Source organism: Sander vitreus, chromosome 12 (genome assembly GCF_031162955.1).
Source record: "Sander vitreus isolate 19-12246 chromosome 12, sanVit1, whole genome shotgun sequence".
NCBI lineage: Eukaryota > Metazoa > Chordata > Actinopteri > Perciformes > Percidae > Sander > Sander vitreus.
This window is the reverse complement of record NC_135866.1, coordinates 2,357,672-2,383,709: the sequence shown is the minus strand read 5'-3', so window position 1 is coordinate 2,383,709 and position 26,038 is coordinate 2,357,672. Positions and strand designations below refer to the sequence as shown.

At 42.4% G+C, this 26,038-nt stretch overlaps 1 protein-coding gene across 1 annotated transcript in view; it reads left to right on the top strand.

Moving 5' to 3' along the window:
• The window catches only part of LOC144527007 (contactin-associated protein-like 4), a 293,082-nt gene that overhangs the window by 143,480 nt on the left and 123,564 nt on the right, over positions 1 to 26,038 (top strand). The window contains exons 5-7 of the mRNA XM_078264821.1: positions 429 to 622; positions 9,280 to 9,427; positions 17,306 to 17,512. Of these exons, the coding sequence (XP_078120947.1) occupies positions 429 to 622; positions 9,280 to 9,427; positions 17,306 to 17,512 (549 nt within the window). The remainder of the gene's footprint in view (positions 1 to 428; positions 623 to 9,279; positions 9,428 to 17,305; positions 17,513 to 26,038) is intronic.

Here is a 26,038-nt window from a genome sequence, read left to right as displayed (position 1 = left end):
GCCCTAGTTTTTTTAATTTATTTTTACAGATATGTGGGCGCAGATTGTTTTACAAAATGCTGATTGTACTGCATGTTTTCATTTCACAAATGAAAAGACATTATGCATATGTGTTTCTCAGGTAGATATTTAAAAAAAAACATATTCCTGATGCCACTCTGGGTCACAGAGCAAATACGAGTGATTTCAATTCATCAGGAAAGTTCCAAAAGTATGACTTATATCCCATTATATATAGCTTCAAAACAGATTTAAAGGTTTTTGCTTTGGTTCAATCAATATATTTTTCATTCGACTTTCATAACAAAAAAAGTGAGATTCTAGCTCAGAATGAAAGCAGCATCTACCACAGACTATTCCATCTCCTCCCAGGTGGAAATCTAATAAATGATTTATGTATGCTGCTTTCCCCCCCTCTGGCCCTGCAGGCGCTGGAGGCTGGTCTCCTCACACCTCAGACAGGTACCAGTGGCTGGAGGTGGACCTGGGCCAGCGGACCACCATAACCGCTGTCGCTACGCAGGGCCGCTACGGCAGCTCTGATTGGCTGTCGTCGTACCTGCTGATGTTTAGCGACACGGGACACAACTGGAAGCAGCACAGACAGGAGGACAGCATAGGGGTGAGTCCACACTGCAGGAAACACTTCCATCAGAGCTGTGGGGTTACGGCTGCACCACACTGCATATCGTCGCTGTCGGGCAGAAACCTTGGATCTCCATGTAAGGGACAAAGCAGTGAGGCAATGAGGAGAACAGGAGTTTTTGTTGAAAAGAGCATTTTTAATTCACCCAAACAATGCAAAACAATATAAAGCAAGAACGTAATATCTAGGCCTATAACAGAGGTCAACAAAATACAACTTTACTCAAAAATAGTACCAACAAACTGGATATGAACTCAACAAACTGATCTAACTGAATGAAACAAAAGGGGACATACTGTATATACTTGTCCAAACCAAATTACACACAAGGGGAAAACCAAGATGGACATAACTACAAATAATGCAAAGGTAACCAAACTTAACCTAAATCCCCCCTCCAACATGGTAGCAGATGGTACGACCCAGTTGGCCGGCCCCGTGATATAACATTGGGCTTGTTGGAGATGAGCCAGGCCTGCGCAGAATCGATCACCGGCGATCACCGCCCACTGCATGCCGCTTAGATTGGTGTCCGACTTGATCCCGACTTGCGCTGACATCATACACACGTGGGCAACGACCTCACGAGATCAAGGCGGCCGCAGGTTTTAGAGCCAGGCGCCGCAGTTGGTCTCCACTGACAGACTGCCAGGCCCAGGCGGACCCAGGGCATGATGGGCAACGCCTGGCTCGCAGCTGATTGGTTCAGAATCGACTCAGCATGATGACGTTTTATATAAACTTTTTATTGTTTTTGAACTGGAGGGATTTTAATTGCTATTTGTCTGATTTAAAGGCTTATTGTGTACAGAACATGTGTGTGGCTGATGGTGATTTTTAGAAGTCAGTGAGACTAAGGCTAAGACGGAAACGATCTGAAGAGAAAACGCAAAAGTGGCGTTGCGTTATCACTTTTTATTTCGCGTTTAGATGAGCGTTTTGGGCCAACGGCGGAGTGGCCATGGGCGAGAAATCACTCTATATTTTGATTTATGTAACAAAATATGGGGTGGGTCTCCAGGCACCACAACAATAGAGGCTGCAGACTTTTGCTTTTTTACCCTTTAGACGGGAACGCGACGGTGGAGCATTTTTAAGATTTCCACTCTGGAGGGTGGTTTCACTTTTTGGCGTTTTTTAAGCCTCAAAAACGCCATCGCCGTCTAAACAAAAGGCACATCTGATAAAATATTTTTACGTTTTCACAGTAAACAGGGCCTAAATCTGTTCAGATTACGAATCATCTACAGTCTGTTGCTAAATAACACCAGCAACAGATGTATGTAGAGCATTTTAACAGCTACTCTGTCCAGAATTGGATCTAACAGGATGTGAGTGTTTCTGTGACTTCCTGTTGAGCCTGAAGGCTGCTGGAAACGGCTGGAAACTGTCTGACTTGACCGCGAATTTTTGTCACCGCCCCCGGCTGCTGCCGCCTGCTCTCGTCCACTTTACAGGCGAGCGCAGCTCATCTCCTATAAGCCTAGTCCTTCACCCTTGGCCACACCTTTTCTGCACCAGGAAGGACCTCCCCACCAGCATGGTAACAAAGACAGAAAACATAATGACTAATATATCAGAATAATTATTTAACCTTACAATGTAAAAATGTGTGCACTCCATTTACACAGTGCAAAGCCAAAAGGAAAGAAAGATGTGGAGTATGTGGCTGACTGCACAAGAAATGAATGTGTGTACTTAAAGCTGCTGTAGATAACTGGAACTGTCAATATATCCTGACAGAATTGAATTTCAGAATTGAAATAGGCAATGCAGTAACAGAATCTTGATTCATATTTTATCAGTGCTGCCTAGTTTTACAGTTTGACCGCAGTTCACGAGTCTTTGAGACTCCTCCTGACTCCTCCTGGCATAAATCAATGCCACTGGTCACCCTTTATGTCGGTCTGTGGGTTTCACAAATATTTTTAACAGTGACGAGGCAATTTCGTCTGACTTTGACAAATGTAAATAGCTCAATGAAATGTTTTCAAAGTTCAAATGTTTTGAAATTTTAATTTAATTTTTCATTTCCTTAAAAGCAACGGTTTCGAACATACGTTTTCGCCCGACAGCGACCGTATGTGTGTTATTTTCATCCCTTTATTTTCGTGGCTACACTTTAGTTCTTTTGGTCTTGAATAGACTCTATTTTCTCTCAGGGATCAATAAACATCATCCTATTTAGTTTTGTGTGATTCATATGAAGTGATGGAGTGTCAAGCAGTGCTACGTGACTCCATCTACCCTGTGCAGATAAACGGAGTCATCATGAGTTTATCTCTTCATTTATAATGCATGAACCGGGGTGAAAGCTCTGCTGACTCTGCAAACCCGTTGACAAATCACTTCAGCTGCGGATCACGAACACAGGCGCAGTTAAGTGGCACAATTTTGTTTTATTTATTTATTTTTGTCTGGTACTCGCTGTCATTTCTCGCTCTCGCTTTCTTACATTTTCACGGAGTAAACATGTTGATTTCATCCATCGTTGCTACTGTCGGCACACATGTTTGAAAGATGTTAAAGAACGGGATCGGATACAAAGTGACACACATTATCGTTGTCTATCTGTTGGGTGGCACCAATACTTTTGATGGGAAACTCTACTCATAGTAATTACATTATTATTACTATTATAAAGAAATATAAGACAAATATATTACTCATACATACACATACTGTACACTGTATGCAAGCTTTGTTATCAGACGGGAAACCCATGCATGATTAGATTTCTTGCAAACACATTGCAAAACATACTCAGTTTTTGAATGAATTGTAAAATTATAGAAATGTCAAATGTATTTGAATATTTCAAAAATCCTATACAGTTAAATTACTCCCTATAAATGTTGCAGCAGCCTTTAATTTGGGTTTACAACTTATATTTGCATGTGAACATACACATCCTCTGACTACGTAGACAAATGTTTTCTTTGCACAATCAAGTTCAAATGTATTTTTCTCATACAGAAGCATTTTAAAGCGCGCTACACATTCATTCATTTCTATAGGAGGAAAGCGCTTGAGTTTGCTTACATGTTGACCTGACACTCTGAGAACAGTATGTTACCTTTCTGAGTACTTTACAGGCTGAGACATGAAGACATTTAAGTCACATCCAACCAGTAAGATTTATAAACCTGCCTGTTTGACCAGTGAAAAGCATCCAGTTAGAGCTCTGTTCATTATTTCCAACCCGTTCTCACTTGGTGAGATACCGATACAGCGTCTGTATGGAACGCACCGGGCAGAGCAGCAGCTCGACTGCAGTGCTGTAAGATGACGTAGTATTAAAGGACAATGTGTACTGAGTCGACCGTTCTCTGGGATGTGTTTTCATGCTAATCGAATGTGACCGGTTTTAGCGCAAACCGCTAATTAGCTTATAAAGCTAGTTATCGGGGCACGGGTAAAGTAAAAAGAAATCTCTATTTCTATACCACTAACAAGGCTCAAAATATCACCTCACTTCCACGGGAGCATAATGAGGGTCCCTACATGTAAACCGAAGCATTGAGAACTTTGTAAGTGTACAGACAGTTTATTAAAAAGATAGATTATAAAGAAAGTAGCGTTCATGTATACAGGCGGGCACCATCTTGGGAAAACAGTCACAATCAGTCGGACAATGAACTGCTTGAGCTATGTTACTGGTTACTGGTTTTGAGCCTTGTTAGTGGTATAGAAATAGAGATTTCATTTTACTTTACCCGTGCCCCGACAACTAGCGTTATTAGCTAATTAGCGGTTTGTGCTAAAACTGGTCACATTCGATTAGCATGAAAACATATCCCAGAGAACGGTCGACTCGGTACACGTGTTATGAACGCCTAGGTTCATTTTGCGCCGGATTTGTCCTTTAAGAGCGACAACGGTAGAGAATAGTATGAAAGACCGAAAATATTCGTAAGGAGGTTGGTTGGGGGAGTGGATGGGTCAAACAACACAGGACTTTCACCCAGGAGACTGGGGTTAATGTCCCGTTCTTGTCCCGCGTATCACTGAAACATACATTTTGTAACCCCACGCAGGATCTTTTCCTAAACCTAACAGTCCCGTTCTTGTGCCGCATCTCAGTCGGTACTCCCCGACCCAGAGCGTCAAAAAGTGACGCCAAAGGGCTATTTGTTAAAGGAGACTTTTTCTACAGTAACAAACGCCAAAGGCACCTGACCAAGCATCACTTTTTGACGCTCTGGGAGTGAGAATGTGCTGTTATACCACGTACCCAGTCTCAATATACTCCTCACCCAACTATTAAGTGTTTACTCAGGTTTAGTTGCACAGTAATGATTACATCCAGTAAATCCAACAGTCCAAACATTTTTCTTGACAAGATAGTCACACCAACAGCTTTACTTTTACCTGAGTACAATGTTTAGCAATGATGTTTCTCCATTAGCAAGTCATTTTAGAACTTTTCCCACTACTGATCACAAGTAACAACATGCAGAAACATGGCCCAACATAGCGGTGAAAGTGAAAAAGCTCAGCTGTTCTGTGTAGATCTGATTCGTGAAGGAATCAGTGAGACGGACAGCAGAGGCAGCGAGGCATCCCCTTCCACCTTCTGGTACACAGCACTCTTCTTCAGTATTCTCCCGTCGCACAAGTGTGGCGTTGGCCTTGTATTTGTCCCATTGTGGTGATGCTACATGGTTCAGTATGCAGACACAGGAATACTACACTGTAAATAATTTTCCTGTAAAATAACAGTAAAGAACTGGCAGCAGGGACGCCAGCAGTATACCGTTATTTTTACGATATTCATACGTAAAATAACTTTACGGTAGTAGTCTTTAAACCAGAAAAACTGTATTTTTCTGTATTTCTATAATTTACAGTAAAGAGCTGGCAGCAAAGACGCCAGCAATATACTATAATTTTACGGTATCCATACTGTAAAATTACTTTACAGTAGTAGTCTGTAAACCAGAAATACAGTATATTTCTGTATTCACACTGTTAAATGATTTCACAGACTAATACAGTAAAAAAAAAAAAAAAAGAATGCAGCATATTTCTGTGATTATTTGGAAATTACAATAATATTCTGTTTAGGTTGTTACTTTAACTTCTCACAGTTTACTGTAGACAGGCACAGTAGATAATACAATATCTAAATTTAGCAGTTTCCTAAAATATCTTCATTATTCTCAGGGCTATAGACAATTGCTTAAGATATGCATTATTGTGAATATTGTGCAAAATAAGCAATAAAAACTTCAAAATCAAATACCTTTATTTCAAAGAGCAATGTCAATGTCAACATGAATACTGCTACTTTCAAAAAATGGAAAAAAAGAAAATAAACCCTGTTGGACGACGCTGACAAGAGATTTCTAGTAGCAAACATAAACAGCCTAGTAGTGTCTGCTTTAGACTATGGCAATACACTTCAATTCTTAAATTGCTCGTCAGCCCTTAACCCATACCAAACGTGACAGGGCATAACCTATAGTTGATTATTTTTGTTATTTAAGACAAGTTTGAACACTTACCAAATTCTTGTCATAAGTGATTTATCTTACCTACAGTAACTTAAGCTTTACCTTGAATAACAATGGGTCTAAGAAAAGGACCAAGGCAACAAATACACATCATAAGCAATATTTGGAAAACTACACTATTAAGACTATTTAAGGAACATTAAGACCTTTTTGATTACACGAGTAAGAACATTCAGCATACAAGCATCTTTGGCACATTTTGGGGAAAAAAATGCCCACAGGCTCGTGTTTTTCCTCTTAAAATAGTCCTTTGAGTTTACATTAAAATGTTCTCAAAAGTCAACTTAAAATATTTACATATGTAATCTGCAATGCATTCTCTGCTGTCTGTAAAAATATACTTTCATAATAACATTAGCAACATTTGGAAAACAAACTTAAGAACATTTTGAAAATGTGTATTAAGGCCATTTTGAAACTATTATAGTACAGTACAACATTTTGACAATATGCATCAATAATGTGCATCAATAAAAACATTTAGGGATGAAACTTTAAAGTAGGCATCTGTGCCACTGTGAGCTAGACTTGCAGGTTACCTCTTGAAATAGTCCTGTGAAGTAGGCTTGTGTTTTTACGTGTTAGTTCTTGTGGACCATCACTTTGGTAGCTGCTGTTCCTCTCTGCAGCATTATTCCAGTGTTGCCACTGTCAAACAACAACAACAATCATAATGATAATAATAAATAAACTATACAATCAGGAATGTACAATATAATGCTATGTTCCTGCTGCCTCCATCTGCCGTTTGGCCTCTCTTACCGGTTAACAAGTGTTGTTCATCGGATGCAGACGTTCGGCTAATGTTACCAAAATTAAACAAAAAAATCACCCAAAAGTAATATTGTTTTGGCTATTCAAATCTAAGCCTCACTGATGACATGACATGTTCAAATCCCTAGCAACACAAGCTCCTGAGCATCAGTTTGATATCAAACATTTTTGGCAATATGAATACGATTTTAATTACGTTTAATTTGTAGATGCTGATGATTTGTAGATGATGAAGAACACTCGATGATGTGTAGCACATGTCATCTAAATTGTGCATCCTCTTCTGGAAAATCTCCTATCCAAATGATGGTTCCTGAAGTCCCTCCAGGAGTTGATGGCAAATTATTTCTGTATTTTTTTAAAGAAAATTGACTAAAAGCAGTAGCGTCAATTTAAAAGACTAACGTATCAAACTTCTGACCGTGCTCCAAATTCCCCAGTCAACACTCAGTTTCCAAAAAATACTGTAGTGTCCTGTAATTTAAAACATCAGCATACTGTTTAGGGCCTCTGTCCTGTTGCTCCAAGTTAAGCAGCCCACAATGCATTGCTAACTACAGTACTAAACAGTTTAACATGAAAACAGTATTTTAGTGTTGACAATTGGCTGTAAATTTACAGCAGTTGTTTACAGTGTATGTAGTTCTGTTTGTGTAGCAAACCCAGTGAAGAATCCTGTCAGCACAGAGTAGTCTATATCGACGACGTTTCATTTCTGGGATAGTTCCAGTGCCGCAGGAAATTCCGCCGGATGCATGTTTTTTCGACCGATTAGCTTCCGCTTTCTTTGTGTTGGCGTTCTAAACCCGGTGGATTTGTGAGGACTATGGTTAACTGCTCCTCAGATCTCTGCAGGGTAAATCCAGACAGCTAGCTAGACTATCTGTCCAATCGGAGTTTTCTGTTGCACGACTAAAACTACTTTTGAACGTCCACATGTTCCACCAAAACAAGTTCCTTCCTGAGACTATTTTGCAGAGGCACCACCCAACACGATTGTGATTGGTTTAAAGAAATGCCAATAAACCAGAGCCCTTATTTTCCCATCCCAGAATGCTGTGTGGACTAGCCAGACCCTCCTCCGCAGCGCTGTGGAGGAAGGTCCGGCAAAGTGAGACTAGCACAGAGAGGCAGTTCACCCACATGTTCCCAGTGAGCCTTGTACAACGTGTGGGTATTACAAACTGTGAGCATGGCCATTTATCCAGCGTAAAGACATATTTGTTCCAGCGGTGCAGAGAGAAGCTTTTGATTAGAAGTCGCGCCGAGGCAATTTCCCCACATGGAGGGAATCCAGCTAATCTGAGCACCGAGGATCGTCTCCGAGGGAGAGCAGGGAACGACTTCTCACAGCTTAAAAAACATGTTGATCTGACACTCTGCATTAAACTGAGCACAATCCCAGTCACATTTCAAAGCATTTCCGAACTTCTGTGCACTCGTCGGCCGAGCTTACCGAGTCTGTCAGAGGAGAAAGTGCTCCTGCTGCTGGATCAACCACAACACATTTTCTACTACTTTCTTCTTCTTCTGCTTTCAGCGTAGAGGCCTGAAGACCAGGGAAGAAATATGCTGTTTTCTCTTCTCCTCTTTCTCTTGGTCCTCTTTTATTTTCTTCTTCCAGAAGCCTGTGGGTGCTTAGAAATATAGCAATCCATCTTTTCTTTATAGTCTCTCTCCTCTTTTTCGGTTTGTTTCCTCCTGTCTGGAGGGCTGGGGGTGAGGACACGAGCCATCTTTTTTAACTTTTTCCCGTTCTTCTCAAATTTCCTCTCTCCCTTTTATTTCCTCTCCTCATTTCCTGCTGCTTATCTCCCTCTTACTCTCACCATGTGATTTTCTTTTCCTTTCATTCCGTCCCTCTGTCATTTCCCTTTGATACTCTTTACTGTATCTCCTCCTTTCTTTTTTGTCATTTATTCATTTAACACTTAAAATGACCTATGTGTACGTGTTCTTGTGGCCGTGTGAATAATGACTGTTGGGACTGTGAGTCAGAAGAAAAGTGTAAGTAGCATGACGTTGTTAAAACACCACAAATTCCGCATAATGGATTTTTGCAAGCTCCCAAAACTTTTATTAAACATCCATGTAATCTAAAACCAGGGTGTGTGTGTAGGCTTTGCCTATGAATACAGGTTTTTTTTTCCATTGCTAAATGACAGTGGGCCCAACTAAAGCCACATGTGCAAAACTCAAACTAGAGTCTGCACAGCAGCAGTTCATGTGGACCAAACTGTTTGTTTTTTTGCCCATTTTTTTTCCAGGTAACACTAACTCAGAAACATGATGAACAAGTCCTTGTGTGTGTGTGTGTGTGTGTGTGTGTGTGTGTTTTTTCAGTCTTTTCCAGGGAACAGTAATGCAGACAGCGTGGTTCAGTACAAACTGCTGCAGCCGGCGATCGCTCGCTTCCTCCGCCTCATTCCTTTGGACTGGAACCCCAGCGGGAGGATCGGACTCCGGCTGGAGACCTACGGATGTCCTTATAGTAAGCCTTCATGTCCTGGCTCTTTCTTGTATTGTATTCACTCATTCATTCAACCTCTATTGATCCTGGAGAGATCATTGAGGGGCGACCCTCATTTTCAATGTTGTCAAGTCAGATTACAAAGACAAATACAGAACAACAGCACAGAAAGTACAATGATAAGAAACATAGAAGGGCAATAAAACATTCAGATTTGGAAAATGATTTGATAAATGCGTTAGGAAAATAGGGATGCAAACGAAAATACAGTTATGCTGTTTGCAGGTTTAAAACCAGATTTCTCAATTGTCCATGAGGTACAATTGAGTTGAGTTTAAGAAAGTGCTGTAATTTGTTCCAAGAGTCGGGTGCACTGAAACTAAAAGCAGTTTAAAGCAGGACTTACAGGTAGGGATGCACTGAATCCAGATTTTTGGGGTTCAAACCGAATACCAAATCCACTGGTTAAGATTCTGCCAAATCCGAAATCTGAATACCGAATCCTTCTCCCATCCTCAGTCCATTAACACAGTAAACACATTAATGAAGTAACAAATGGGTAACACAAGTTTTTAGCAGTGACTGTCCTTCCTTTGCTGTAGCTCAAGTTGCTGCATTCTGGCTGCTGTCTGTAGATTCCTTCATGCACAACTCGTATTCTTCCAGATGTTTCATACCAGATGTTGTAACAGCGGTGATGTTGTGTATTGTTTAGGGTCCTCGCCACCACCAGACTAATTAGCATTGCTGATTGAACATGTATCTGGACTTGAATGGCCTTCTTTTGACTGAAAGTACTGCCAAACAACACTTTTTCTGCTACAGAGTTCCATTTTCACTTCCTCACAGCCTACTGCATTGAACGCTCCACCTACGTAAACACCTTCCCGTAATCAACTGCGGCGTCTTTACATCGACCATCGTAGCGCACGTAGTGCAAGCGTAGGGTTTGGTTCGGTGGAAAAAAATTCTAAGGTTTGGCAGAAACCGAACCCCGTCAAAAAGCCCAATATTCGGCCGAATCCGAAGCCCAATCCTGGATTCAGTGCATCCCTACTTACAGGTGCTCTTTGGATATTGTGGGTGTACTGTGTTTATTTCATCCTGTAAATGGGCTCAGTGCATGAGTGGAACCTGGTCTCAATTTAACAAAATGTAAAAATGCATGTCTCCTTCAAAACAGGGCCCTCTGTAGTTCTCTCTAGTCTTAATTGGACTGACTGGACTCTCTGGAGATGTCAGACTGTGGACACTGGTTGCACTGGTTTCATCTAAATGACCTGCTGAGTTTGTTTATTCTTCTCCAGGGAAATGTACTTTGCATGGAGGATTTAACAATGGCAAATTACTACAACTGAGTAATCAGGGAGCGTCAACATCTCACCAATCAATATGCGGCACAATTAATTTGGTTCAAAAGAAAAGAAACACTCATTACACATCACAGCAATTAAAATGCTTGTGATTTCCCACAGACACAAAGGACGACAAACGCCAAATGACTCCTCTTCATCTCCTTCATCTTCTTCACGGCTCAGTTGAAGAAGCAGGTGTTTGTAATATTTTGTCCTCTCAGGATAAACTCCCTGCTGTGTCTTTTTAAATGTTTGTTCACTGTATTATTGTCCCTCATAAAGGACACCACACTCATGAATATCAAAAAAAAAACTCCACACATTTACAAACATACTCAAATACATTTATCAAACATTAATATATTAATGTGCAAACGTGATTTCCATATGAACTGATATGAAGTGTCTGCGTGTCGTATTCTACAGTATCCCCATCCGTTAGCTTCTGTTTTATTCTGTTTCTCCTTCCATCTGTGAGGCTGTAGTCAGACTGGTAGCTTTAAAAATAAAAGAATTTCTGCAACTGTCGTGATACAACATACATACGCGTTGATTGATTATCGTTCATTTACTTTAAAAAATAAAACATACGACACGTAGCATCAACACAATTATCACAGTAAGTTAAGTGAAAACTGGGGCTGGGTACCGAATTCAATCATTTTTTGGCACCGCCCGAAATGCCTCTAAAGTATCGAAAAATGCCTCGTCATTCAATACCCAATTTCAATACCTAAGGAGTAAATCTCATCAGCGTCAGTGAGCCAATCAGCATGCAGCATGCTTCTACCAAGATCTAATAATGTCTGTGATTGGCTGTCTAATGTTACACGTCGTAGAGACATGCTGGAAAAACTCTACGTTACACAGTGACGGCTCACGTAGAAGGAGCTGAAAAATAAAAAGATTTGTGCCGTAATGTGTAATGTTGTAATTTCTTTTTGTTTTATAAAATTGGTATCGAAAAAAGTATTGTTTAGGAACTGGTAACAAAGTCACAGTATTGGTATCGGTACCGGTATTAAATTTTTTTTTGAACGATACCCAGCTGTAGTAAAAACATGTCTTGATTTCATATGTCATCAGCTTTATGTAGCCTACAGCTTAATATTATATATATAATAAGGAGTCATATTGCTCGATACCCGCATGTTAGTGTTCCCTGCACTCATGTGGCCTAAAAGGTGCACAACACCCAATACCTGAAAGCTCTAAATGCTTGATACATGTAGAGGTCCAGACTATGTTGAGGTAACATAACACTGGAACTGGCACTAATTCATGATATTCCTTCACCAAGTGGAAAGATGTTTTTTTTGTCCCTTACTGTAAAACTGCTGTTTTCTGCTGTCCCCTCTGGAAGAAGATGGATTATGAGAAACATTTAAAAGATGGATTTTGATAAATACCCTGTGGTGGTCTGGAAATATTCTAAGTTATTTAAGGCGACAGCAGATATATTAGTGTAATATGTTTATCAGCCAGCGTGACGGTTGGCAGAGGAGACGTGTTGTTTTCCTAGCTCGGCGTTCCTGAACTAATGTCGCATGCACAGCAGAATCCTCAGAGGAAAAACAAATGTAATATAGTGAAGGGAGCTGAAATATAGCTGTTAGCAGCAAACAGTTTACCACAGTGGGACAATTGTATAGTGGGTAATAATCTGTGATTGAGGCAACGCAACAAAACAATTCATGACTTGTCTCGGCAGACATTTCACGCTTAATCAATCAAATCTATAAAAATGGATAAAAATGCAACATCGGCGATACAAACTGAACAAACAGCACAGACATAACACCACTGCTGTCAGTCATACATGCACATGCGCCCCCAATCAAAAAAACAAAATGTTAAACCAAGAAAGTACATTACATGTTGATGAGGGCAAAGTTAAGATCATGAAGAGTTTTTTAATATAGACGTTTTGCAGTTTTTGTGCCAAATTGTTCTTTTCTGGTCAGTAAACATGTACAGAGATAAAGTTTTTATTCTGAAGGATTTGAGCTAGAAGTCTTATTGTTGTTCAGCCTGTTCTCATAAACCATACGTTCGAAAAGCTAAAGATGAGTACTGGGATTCGAATGATTTCCAAGTTGTTGTTTTTTTGCTGTGTGCACCACATTGAGTGCTGCTGCATAAGACCGTGGCTGGCCGCATAGGGAGGTGGTAGGAGTGGATGGGCAGGTGTTAACACACAGGACTTTGAAGCCAGGGAGCGGAGTTCACTTACCAGGGAAAACGAAAGACTATCACTCAGGAAATGTGTGTTCCTTGGAAGTGTTTTAATAAAAACCAGGATCTTCTTCCTAAACTTAACTAGTCCTTTTCGGTGCCTAAACTTAAAGGTCCAATATGTAATATATTTACTGTAATGAATCCAAAAATGAACCCAATGCGTCATCAGATATTAAGGAAACATGTTAAGTTGAAATACTATCTTTTATGACAACAATGCTAATGCCAGTATTTTCTCCTTTTCAAATTTTCATTCCGTGACGGAATTTCTGTCTGTGTTTTGGGTTTTGTGTGTTGTGTGTTGTTAGCAACTGCCCAGTTTGACAGCCAGGCCGGGTTGAAAGATATACCTGTGAAAATATGTTAGTAATGTTAGTACAGAAATGAAAGCAGCTAACAAACAAACAGGATCAACGGAGATAGATTCTACCCAACCTAAAAAAACAACAACAGTTGCGTGACCAGAGACGTAACAAACCCCAGGTAAATATTGGAGATGTATTTGAAAAAATGGAGACAGCTTAGAGCCCAAAAGGATGCTGAGTTGGCTAATTTCCTCCTGAAACGGTAGCTAAGCATTAGCTTCAGGCTAATTTATCACGGCTACAAGGGACGGGCATTTTATGTCATTTCAACATTTGGTTACTCACATTGAATTATATAGCTAGAGTACCCGAGTTGGTTACTCACAAAAACAATTGAGACACAGCCAGTAAAGTGATCCCGACTGGCTAACGGTCCTGGCTAATGCCGCAATGCTAACTCTGCTAACGTTACCGGAGGACCAGGCAAGCGGGCCATGGCTGTTTACTACGTGTAACGGGGAGTTATTTTAAGCCAAGAGAGGGGGACTGTAAATCGGGAAGAGAGGACCGTGAGTTTGCAGTGTGTTTAGCGATTGTGGTAGTGTCATTTTTAGCGGTTCTCACCGTAATTCTAAGCCGAGGAAGTGTGTCTGTCCGTCGAGTGGAGAGGACGGTGAGGTTGTCGTGTTTTTAGCAGTTCCTACCTAATTCTAAGCCTAGTACACGCTTTTTATGTGCCAGCCCAGGTCAGACATAGACACACACAGATTAGACACAATTTTGCCAACAGCACACGTAGGCCTACTTCCCACATACATAAAACATAACACAACATAATGGGGTATCTCAGTTAATATTCATGAATTTTCTTGGTATGTAGCCCACATATCTAAGAAATAATATGAAAAGACATTGAGTGAGTTTTGTGTGGGACCAACTTTATTTGTCAGAATTAAAGCATTCTTTTGGAAAATGCACCCACTGAACTTGAAAAGGTATTTTTCATTGCATGGCACTAAACAAATTATTTGGAACTGCTGCCACAAGCTTGAAGTAAAGTTATGGTAACACTTTACGGTAAGGGTAGATGAATTATGAATTCATGCATGAATTAATTCATGATTTGTGCATTACTTCATTCCTTTATATCTTATGAATCATCAGGAATTGACATGAGTTCATAGCCTCTCATTGTTGATGTCTCAACACATCAACTAAAGCATCAGGTAAGGTGGCTACATCATTATGCACAAGTTGTGTTCAAATCAGAATTTGCGCAGTGATGATTTTTGCAGAAAAATAAATAATCATGATCATGCTTAATAAATCATAATTCATAATGATGTGCCCACGCACCTAATGCTTTAGTTGTGTTGTTCATGTATGAGGTCACGAATGACAGACTATGAGCACGTCAATTCCTGGTGATTTATGGGATATTAAGGAATGCAGTAATACATAAATCATTAATTACATAATGCATAATAATACATAGGCCTACATCAACTAATTCATGCATGAATTCATGATAATTCATGTACCCTTACTGTAAAGTGTTACCAGTGTTATTCTAACCAACACACTCACACAAATGTAATCTCATTTGATAGAGCAGATATTTGTTAGAGGAGTGAATTTGCTCAAGAATCAATGTGTTGGCTGAAAGCCTACTGTGAAATTGCGCACAGGTGTCAGCAAAACTGGCCCGTGTGACGAGTAGCGTCTTTCAGGTGGGAATGGTCATACGGTTCCTCTCGTCAGTCCATGTGTTGTTCATAAGTGAAAAGATCTGCTCAACGGGAGCATTTGTGCCCGGTAGACACATGGCGAACTGACAAAGAAGACCTACATTTTTGAACGGAATCTCCTTGCTTTTGAAATGCGCCAACATTTCCACCCAGCGCTCGTCTGCTGACTTTCCAGCGGACATGTTTACAAATGTACATTGTAACGCTGGCTGCACAGATTATGCAGACGCAGACCGCTATGATTGACTGACATACACACACACACACACACATTGTTAAAATCATACGCTGGACGCTTTATTAGTCTTTCTACATTGGTTTAGTTAATGATCGGGCTATAATAAGACCACGTCGGCTATGTAATCGCTGACAACCGGGACAATTTCATAGTGGTTGGTGTAAACCGGGACATTTTGGCGTCCCGACAGGCTTTTGTCGGGACTCGGGACACGCAACTCAGAATCGGGACTGACCTAGGGTGACCAGACAGTCACCCTAGGTCTGTAGCCTGCGACACCAAGCTAGCAACTGCTGCTCTGTAGCACGGAGCTGTGTAGCTGATATCATGTGACCAGTCGGAGGTCTCCCGGAGCATAACTTTTCGTACAATATCCTACGAACCTGTTCATGAGAATGTGTTGTGTTGTTTTGCACTATTTCTCAGGCTAATGCAGACGTTTTTTTTCCTTCCCAACTTTAAACATTTCCCTTTACGTCCCTACTGTGGTCCCTTAGAAAACTGAGCTTCAGTCACTTGTGGGTTTGACAGTTTGCAGCTACAATCAATAGTTTTATATTAACATTAAATACATGATATGATATGATAAATACATTATATTATTATATGTCTCCTTAGTGCTTGTGTTCTAGAATGGTTTTGTCTCATCGCGAATCTTTGGTCTATACTAGACTTTATGATGACTAATAACAAAATTTGCCTGAAGTTACTTTTTTTTAAGTTACATCACATAAAACGCATTTTAAAAGCTATTTCATTGGATAAACGGCGATATTTCCCAAGAAGTAGAACTTTTGCTTCATTGATTTGCAGGTCCAGTCAGAGAGACTGAGGGAAACGTGAAACAAAGTTATTTTAAAACCCTAAAAAATTTGGATCTTTTGAGAAAACATTCGGGGCTGGAGCCCCAGAAGCCACAATTCCCGCATTTTTCTTTAAGGACCACACTGGAAAAGAGAATCACATCAAGGGCCAGATGTAGAGTTTATTGACATAATATTTTTTTTTTGTCATTTTTGTTGCTTTTTTTATGACTATTGTGGCTTTCTCAAACGTTTTTGTGACTTCTTTTTTTTTATTTGACGTTTTTTGCAACGTTTCTTTTTATTTTGTTTTACTTTTGTCGCACTTCGGTCGACATAAAGTAGCCATCATAGAGTTTAGTAAATCAAGCAAGTTTCACAGCCTGAATATGAAAACTCTCTGGTTATGTGGGAGCTTCTGTGTCTCAAAGTCGGCAAATCTGCCATATTCTGCTAAGAGTGTCGCGTAACAATAGTTTGAAAACAGTTTCCCGTCTTTTTGGTATGGCGAACAACAAGACGGTGCAAACTTTATTGTGAACCTGAATTTATACGCTGGCCGGGTTCGGCCAATGGCCTTGAGTTTGACACGTGCTTTAAAACCTGCACGCTCAACGCAAACACACAGTTTACCTCACCTGCAAATCCTCAGCGAGCAAGCAAGACCCGGAGGTGAAATTTACTGATGAGAAGTGATGAACAAAATTCTGTCGGACCCTCATGCTGCTTCCACAATATCACAACAGCAGGGAGAAAGTCTGTCCAGTTGTTGGTGATTTTGTGTTTTAACGACAAAAACATCAATCATATTTGCAGATTCTGAAATGAAATTAACAGCAACTCTATAGCTCACAATGGTGGACTTAAAGCGCGTAGTGCGTAGTTTCTGTCTAAGTAATGACAACAAAACTGTTGTCTCATCCACATGATACAAGCCTCCCCCCCCTCCTCCACGTAGTTGCTTGTAGCCAAGGTGGACAAGGAGGATTAAAAAAACATGATGGACTCTTCAGAAGAGGTCATTGTCTTCACTGGAGTTTCTGCGTGGGAAAGTCACCGGACGCCACAATCTTCTGAACATAGTCACACTGAGAAATCCTGAGAGAGTTGTGTGGAGCTGATAGTCTTAATTAGCTTTGTAGCAACTCATTTGACGATGGCTTGAATGTAACGGTAAGTACGTGACTCCTCTGTGTCTGTTTCGTCTTCCAGCCTCTGACGTGGTGAGTCTGGACGGTGGCAGCAGCGGTCTGGTGTACAGGTTGAGTCCCGGGCCGAGGCGCGCGTCCGGAGAGGCCGTCTCTCTGAAGTTTAAAACCCTGAGGAATTCTGGGACACTGCTGCACGCAGATGGAGAGGGAGGACTCGGCCTCAGTCTGGAGTTAGAGAGAGGGAAGCTACTGCTGCTGCTCAGACAAGGTACAACACACCAGATACATACTCATATCCACTGTCCACAAATACTTCAGGGCACTGACATCCTGTCACACGGAGGATAGTCTATAACAATGACCTTTCATTAACTGGATTGTTCCGGTGCCGCCGGATGTCCGTCACCATCCTCTGTCTCTGTGTTGGCGTTCTAAACTCCGGTGGATTTGTGAGGACTATGGTTAACTGCTCCTCAGATCTCTGCAGGGTAAATCCAGACAGCTAGCTAGACTATCTGTCTAATCTGAGGTTTCTGTTGCACGACTAAAACTACTTTTGAACGTACACGTTCCACCAAAACAAGTTCCTTCCTGAGACTATTTTGCAGCGACACAGTGGCTCCGTCCGGAGCTTGGCACCGCCCATGATGATTGTGATTGGTTTAAAGAAATAAAATAACCAGAGCATGTTTTTCTCCCATCCCGGAATGCTGTGTGGACTCGCCAGACCTTCCTCCGCAGCGTTGTGGAGGAAGGTCTGGCGATGCGAGACTAAGTGGGGTATAACACAAAAATCTGAGAAAACATTTGTAATGCTTAAAATTACAAATTTAACAATTAGCGCCTGTTGAAGACTTTAAAGACGTTCCCACTATGCTTCACACTAGTCTTAGTTATATGAAGACTGTAAAACAAAATAGATAAGTAAAAGATACTGTACATGTTTCAGATGTTTTGTCTTTTGAGGGAATAGCTAAAATGTTCAATAATAATGTCTCACAATGTAAGAAATACACCAAAAACACACATAACACAACACATACCCTCTGACAGGGGAACATACCATTTCCATCTGAATCACCCTGCAGGTATTTAATAACCACTACTTGTTTGTGATTTCCAGTAAAAAAAGCTTCAGCTGAAACAGTTTGATCAGCAAAGAGACATTTTGTTCTCTGTAGAACATCTGTATATATGTTGGAGGGCAATATAAACCCCTCTGAGCTAACTTTAGATAGTTGTGGTTGGGTAAGATGGACGACGCGCACGCTACGGCCTGATTGGTTTAAATCTTGGCTCCCCTCTCTGCTGCTCTCTGTCTGAATGTAATTTAGAGCCTAATGTTCAATCAGAATTACAACACAGCTATCAATGTGCGGAATGTTGAAGTTTAACATTTCTCTGTAGTTGCAGCCATAATGGATGGTCTCCGTTCACTGTAGCATGTGTTAGGGCTGGACTCTGCCACACTTGATGCACGACTTACAGTCAGTCCAGAGGGAGGTGTGTGTCTGTCTGTGTGTGTGTGTGTGTGTGTGTGTGTGTGTGTGTGTGTGTGTGTGTGTGTGTGTGTGTGTGTGTGTGTGTGTGTGTGTGTGTGTGTGTGTGTGTGTAACCGGGGTTAAACCAGAGCTTGTCAGACTGCCATGCTGAATCATCACCATATGGCTCACATCTCATTAGGAACCCCATCTGGCTGCTGAAATATTTTCTCTATGCATCCATTAGGGGTTAGAGGCGAAAAAATGATTCTCGGATGCATCATGATTTTCTCTTGAAAGATTATGTCTCGAATGCAGTAAAAGTGAATAATTGGAAAGTAGATTTTTACAGCTAGTTGTACATGCAGATAAACGGCGTCCACCTCCTTCCACGCCGCCAGTGCACAGAGCTCCTCGCTCCCGTCGCCGCCAAAACGTCCACCAGATGATGCAAAATGGTTAAAGTGTTCATATTATGCTAATTTTCAAGTTCATAATTGTATTTAGAGGTTATATCAGAAAAGGTTTACATGGCTTAATTTTCCAAAAACACCATATTTTTGTTGTACTGCACATTGCTGCAGCTCCTCTTTTCACCCTGTGTGTTGAGCTCTCTGTTTTAGCTACAGAGTGAGACATCACACTTCTGTACCATCTTTGTTGGGAGTCGCACATGCGCAGTAGCTAGGTAAGGACTACTAGCCAGTCAGAAGCAGAGTATGAGGGCGTGTCCCTGACAGTACCTAGGTAAGGACTACTAGCCAGTCAGAAGCAGAGTATGAGGGCGTGCCACTGCTAGCAGCTAGGCGAGCATTATAACGTGTGTTACAAAGTGACCACGTTTGTCTCTGAAGCGGCTTATATTAATGACCTAATCATAATATATTGCAACCGGATTAAGCAATAAGGAAATAACATTGATTTTAGACCAGAATCACCATATTATTATGTTCTGCTCTAATGGAGTTTTTGTGCTGTTTTTGGGTAGTTTTTGCTATAACAGCTTGCAGGCCAGGGGAAGGGTTCTTTTTAGAGTAAATATCAACGCTCACCTACTAGGGATCAACCGGTACTGGTTTTTCAAGGCCGATCCGATTGTTATTAGTTAATGAAACAGATTTTTGGAACCAAATCTTTAAGTCCAAATTAAGATTTTTTTGGTTACATACTCCAATACTCAGACTTGTAGTGCGCATGCGCGATAGCTGCATGCTGCCTGTTACCTGCTCCAGCTTTTGAGTTCGCTTTTTTAACTTTTTTGACTTCAATTCTCTTTTGTTCGTTCTTGTTTTATCACTTTACCTCTGTGAAGTCCTGCCCTCTCTTACGAGGTTGCTTTGGAGAGTTTTGGTGCTTTTTTTATTGTGTTGTTTTGATCAATGCCGCTTTCACCGGGACATGCTGCCTTTGTTTTACTCCGGAGTACAGCTGATCGCGCTAATGCCGGCCGGCATTGTGGCCAGACCAGCTAATATACCACCCGAACTCTGGAGAAAAACACACCGGGGACGCAGAGGAGGGAAGCAACGTCGGGGGAATAGAGGAGGGGCGAGACGGGACGGGCGTATGGAGAGGAGAAGATTTAAGCCCTGTCTCCCCTCTGTTGCTATGGGAAATGTACGGTCCCTTAGCAACAAAATGGACGAGCTAACGACGCTATCGCGGAGCCACCCGGAGTACCGTGAGTGCAGTCTGATGTGTTTCACGGAGACATGGCTGCACAGGGACATTACGGACCAGAACGTCTCCGTGGATGGCTTCCACACTGTCCGGGCGGACCAGGATTGTACCGAGAGCGGTAAGCGGAAAGGCGGGGGGGCTTGTCGTTCTAGTAAACAGCAGATGGTGTTATCCCGGTCATATCACGATTAAAGAACAGCTCTGTAGCCCGGATGTTGAACTGCTGGCCGTTGGACTCCGTCCATACCGTCTGCCTAGAGAAATCCCACATGTCATCATTGTTGTCGTGTACATCCCTCCCTTTGCAAACCCAACATCTGCCTGCATCATTCACACCACCATTTCCAAACTACAGACTCAACACCCCAGTGCCCTCATCATCATGTCGGGAGACTTTAACCACGTCACCATGGATAGAGTTCTGCCGACGTTCACACAATATGTGAGCTATCCTACCAGAGAAGAGAGGACCCTGGACCTGATGTATGCTAACATTAAGGAAGCATACACCTCCTCGTCTCTCCCCCCTCTTGGCAGGTCAGATCACAACCTGGTTCACCTCAAACCCTGCTATGTGCCTCTGGTGAAGAGGAAGCCTACAACCACAAGAACAGTGAGGAAGTGGTCGGAAGAGGCTTATGAGGCACTGCAGGGCTGCTTTGAAGTGACGGACTGGCCTGCACTCTGTGAGCCCCACGGGGAGGACATTGATGGGCTCACAGAGTGAGCATTCATTTCTGTGTGGACTGCAATGTCCCTGCTCGGACTGTAACCTGCTACGCCAATAATAAACCCTGGATCACCAAGGACATGAAGGCTTTCCTGAATGAAAAGAAGAGGGCGTTCAGAGATGGCAACTGTGATGAGGTGAGGAGAGTGCAGGGGGTACTCAAACTCAAAATCAGGGAGGCTAAAGACAGTTATAGGAGAAAGCTGGAGAGTAAACTCCAGCACAACAACATGAGGGATGTGTGGAGCGGCATGAGAACCATCACTGGGTTCCAGAAGACTGGTGGCATGAGGTTGGAGGGCCGTGTGGACCGGGCAATGATCTGAACCTATTTTTCAATAGGTTTCATACTGCGGCCCATCCCCCACAAGTCTCTGCTGCTGGCTGCCCAACAAAAACTGCCACTTTACCTCCTCCTACTCCTCCTCCTTACAGGCCCTTTGTCTGCACCTCACCACCTCAACTCACACCCTCCTATCCACCCCTCCCCCCTGCTCTACACCATGTCCTCTACAACCTGAGGACCTCACCCCTCCCCCACAGTCACCTCTACAGTGTCCTTCACGCCTGACCTGGTGAAGAGACAGCTGACTAGACTCTACCCCGGCAAAGCTGCTGGCCCAGACGGTGTATTTCCCAGGGTGCTTAAAGCCTGTGCCCCCCAGCTGCGTGGAGTACTAAGTCTAGTCTTCAGCCTGAGCCTGCACCTACAGAGGGTCCCCGTGCTGTGGAAGACGTCCTGCCTCGTTCCTGTGCCAAAGACGCCGCGTCCCAGCGGCCCTCAGGACTACACCGGTGGCTCTGACACCCCACATCATGAAGACCTTCGAGAGGCTCATCCTGGAGCAGCTAAGGCCTATGGTCAGGCCCTTCACTGATCCACTACAGTTCGCCTATCAGCCTAGCCTGGGAGTTGAGGACAGCATCATCTGTCTGCTGAACAGAGTCTGCACTCATCTGGACAAGCCAGCGAGCACTGTGAGAGTCATGTTCTTTGACTTCTCCAGTGCTTTCAACACCATCCGTCCAGCTCTACTGGGTGAGAAGATGACTGCGATGCAGGTGGAGGCCCCCATCGTGTCCTGGATTGTTGATTACCTGACGGGCAGGCCACAGTACGTACGCCTAAAGAACTGTGTGTCTGACAGGGTGGTCAGCAACACTGGGGCTCCACAGGGGACTGTCCTCTCTCCCTTCCTCTTCACCCTCTTCACCTCGGAGTCCTGCCACCTTCAGAAGTTTTCTGATGACTCAGCAATAGTTGGCTGCATAGAAAAGGGTGATGAGAATGAATACAGGACTGTTGTGGGCAACTTTGCCACTTGGAGTGAGCTGAACCACCTGCAGCTCAATGTGACAAAAACGAAGGAGGTCGTAGTGGATCTGAGGAGGGCGAAATCATCGGGGACCCCTGTTTCCATCCAGGGGGTCCCTGTGGACACTGTTGAGGAGTACAAGTACCTGGGGGTGTACTTAAACAATAAGCTGGACTTGACTAGACACGCCGAGGCTGTCTACAAAAAGGGCCAAATTCGACTCTTTTTCCTCAGGAGGCTGAGGTCCTTTAACATCTGCCGGACGATGCTGAGGATGTTCTATCAGTCTGTTGTGGCCAGTGCTATCTTCTTCGCTGTCACATGCTAGGGAAGTGGGATGAAGGTCGCAGACACCAACAGACTGAACAAACTGATCAGGAGGGCTGGTGATGTCGTGGGGGAGGAGCTGGACACACTGACGACCGTGGCTGAGAGGAGGATGCTCTCCAGGCTTCAGTCCATCTTGGATAATGTCTCACACCCTCTCTACGACACACTGGCCCAGCAGAGGAGCACCTTCAGCAGAAGACTCCTCTTACCCAGATGCACCACAGAGCGCCACAGGAAATCTTTCCTGCCTGTGGTCATTAAACGTTACAACGCCTCCCTCAGAGAGTCACACAGCCCCTCTCTGTAATCATCTCATCTCAAACATAGACAATCACTTCTCTTTTTTATGGCACTATAATCATCTTAACATTGTACATTTCATATTTTATATATTATTACTGTATATTTCTTTTTATTATATATGTTAAAAGTCTGGATAATATATGTTGTTTGTATATGTTGTTTGTATACCTGGAGTGGTAACAAAAATAATTTCCCCCTGGGATTATTAAAGTATTTCTCATTCTGATTCTGATTCTGAACACAAAACTTTTTTTAAATTCTTTAAGCAATTATTTAATAAATGAGAAATTTTCAACATAATCCATAATTGTGGGGGGGAGATGAAGTCAGACTCAGTGGTGAGTGAAAGTGAAGCAGAGGGACCGACAGAGCTGTAGCCGAGCTAAAGTAGAACACTTTTTAATTCATTAACTTTATCAGTTATCAGGTAAATAAAACGCTGATACAGATAATCTGCAAACTGCCAAAAAACGGCCTTATAATCAGCCAGGGCCGATAATCGGTCTATCCCTACTCACATTGTCTGCTGCCATTATTACTGTAAGGCCTTTACTTTGCACTGGTGCCATCTGAAGGCAGCAGGTGTTCCCTCTGCATCTCTGGAGTGATGATGCAAGGGGGTAAGCTTCGCTTCAGAGCTGGAACCTCCAATGGCGCCATTTTGATGCTACCAAACGATTACCCGACGTTAGCATTCCCATTGACTGCCATTCATTTTGACGTCACTTTGACAGAGAATACCTTTACATCTGAAGCGTTTAAAGACTCTATTTGTCCGTTGTTTATTTCTAAAGAAACACAACAATGTATAAAAGGCTCCATTACCTTGTATCTCACGTTATGGCTCCGTAGCAGACGTTTTTATAAAAATGTCATAACCACGCAACTTACTGTCTCATAGTAGAGGAATTACCGTATAGTACAGGAGAAGCTCTCAGGCAGTTTGGACTTCCATTAGCTGTTTAGCCTTTTAGTGATCAATAATTAGCCTGTGTCTATGTTATCTCCTTACATATACCTACGCTCTCCGTCTCTACAAGATTGGGAATGATTGAGATTTCTCTTGGCACAGCTACCAGAAGACTTCCAACTTTCAGACAGGTTGCTCACGTCACATTTACATCTTCAAGCTCAGTTGGAGGCTGCTCAGTAACGCTCAGCCATCACCGGGAAAGAGCTTCTAATGTCCTTCACTGGTCTTCGTCCAGAGCAACGGGATGTGTTGGTCCATTATATATACTGTCTATGATGATGTCACTGTCAAGCCAAATACGCACAGAGTGATGATGTCACTGTCAAGCCAAATACGCACAGAGTGATGATGTCACTGTCAAGCCAAATATGTGCGGCAGATCTGCTGGTGACATTTTCATAATTCATTTCATTTTCATAAATGACCTCAGATTCCCCCAAGGTGTTGAAAACAGGTCACACAGCTCCAAGAATAATTGTGAATCACTTAAAACTTCTCGCTCCGCTTATACAGTAGCTCCCTCAGGACAGCCTGTTCCTGCCAGTCTTTCACCCAGTGGACGCTCCATCTTTCTCACCCAAACTGTCATGACGGGGAGAGCTCATCAAGGGGGCGACAGTGGTGAATGTAATAAGCCATGATTGCAATAGCCTCTAATGCACCCACCTATTCCTTCTTTCTGATTCCACCAAGTGTGCCACACGTGCGCCAAGGAAGCCTAGCCACGAAATTACGAAAAGAGTGTAGGGCTGGGTACCGAATTCAATACTTTTTAGGCACCGACCAAATTGCCTCTAAAGTATCGAGCATCAACAAAAAAAAAGCCTCGTCATTCAAAACACAATTTCAACACCAAGAAGTAAATCTCATCAGCGTCAGTGAGCCAATCAGCATGCAGCATGCTTCTACCAAGATGTAATAATGTCTGTGATTGGCTGTCTAACGTTACACGTTTTGCGCAAGATTTGTGCTGAAATGTTGTCATTTCTTTTTGTTTTATAAAATTGGTATCGAAAAAGTATTGTTTAGGAACCGGTATCAAAGACACGGTATTGGTATCGGTACCGGTATTGAATTTTTTTTATACAATACCCAGCTGTAGTAAAACATGTCTTGATTTCACAAGTCATCAGCTTTATGTAGCCTACAGCTTAATATTTTGGAGGATAAGGAGTCATATTGCTGTACCATACGATAACGATACCTGCAGCCCTAAAAGTGTGTTTGGCACGCTCCAAACGCACTTGGCAGGGCACCCCCTCTCCATTTCTCCTAGCCAAAAGTGTTTTCCTATCCCCTGCTTTCTCTTTATCTCTCCTTCTGTCCCCCGCTTAGATATATATTTCAAATGCTCATCATCCCAGCACCTGTAACTTCCTCCATCCATTCCTCTCTCATATGTCTATCCTACCTTTCATCCATCTGACTCCAAATTCTCTTCTGTCCCGTCTCTTTCCCCTCCGTCTCCTCTCACAGCATGTAAACTTGTAGAAAGACTTCAACTGAAGAAAAAGACGATGACACATTCTTAAAGAAAGTCTTTTAAAGAAAGTGAAAGTAAAGAATTAACTTTACAATAAGACCCAGACATCTTAGGAACGTCTTTTTCACCGTAACAAGTGGATCACCTTGGACGTCCAGAAAATACTTCACTAACTCACCTGTGATTTAAGTGGAGACTGTTCCCCTTCAAACACATTCTGTCATCTTTTAGAACGACAGTTCCACTTTAAAGGAACACGCCGACTTTTTGGGAATTCACAGTAACCCCCAGAGTTATACAAGTCCATACATACCCTTCTCATCTCTGTGCGTGTCGTAACTCTGTCTGACGCCCCCACCGCTAGCTAAGCTTAGCACAGATCCTGAAGGTAACCGGTTCCAACTAGCCTACTGCTCCCAATAGGTGACAAAATAACGCCAACATGTTTACATGTTGTACAGGGTGTACAAATAACAAGGTCACATGAGACACAGCCGT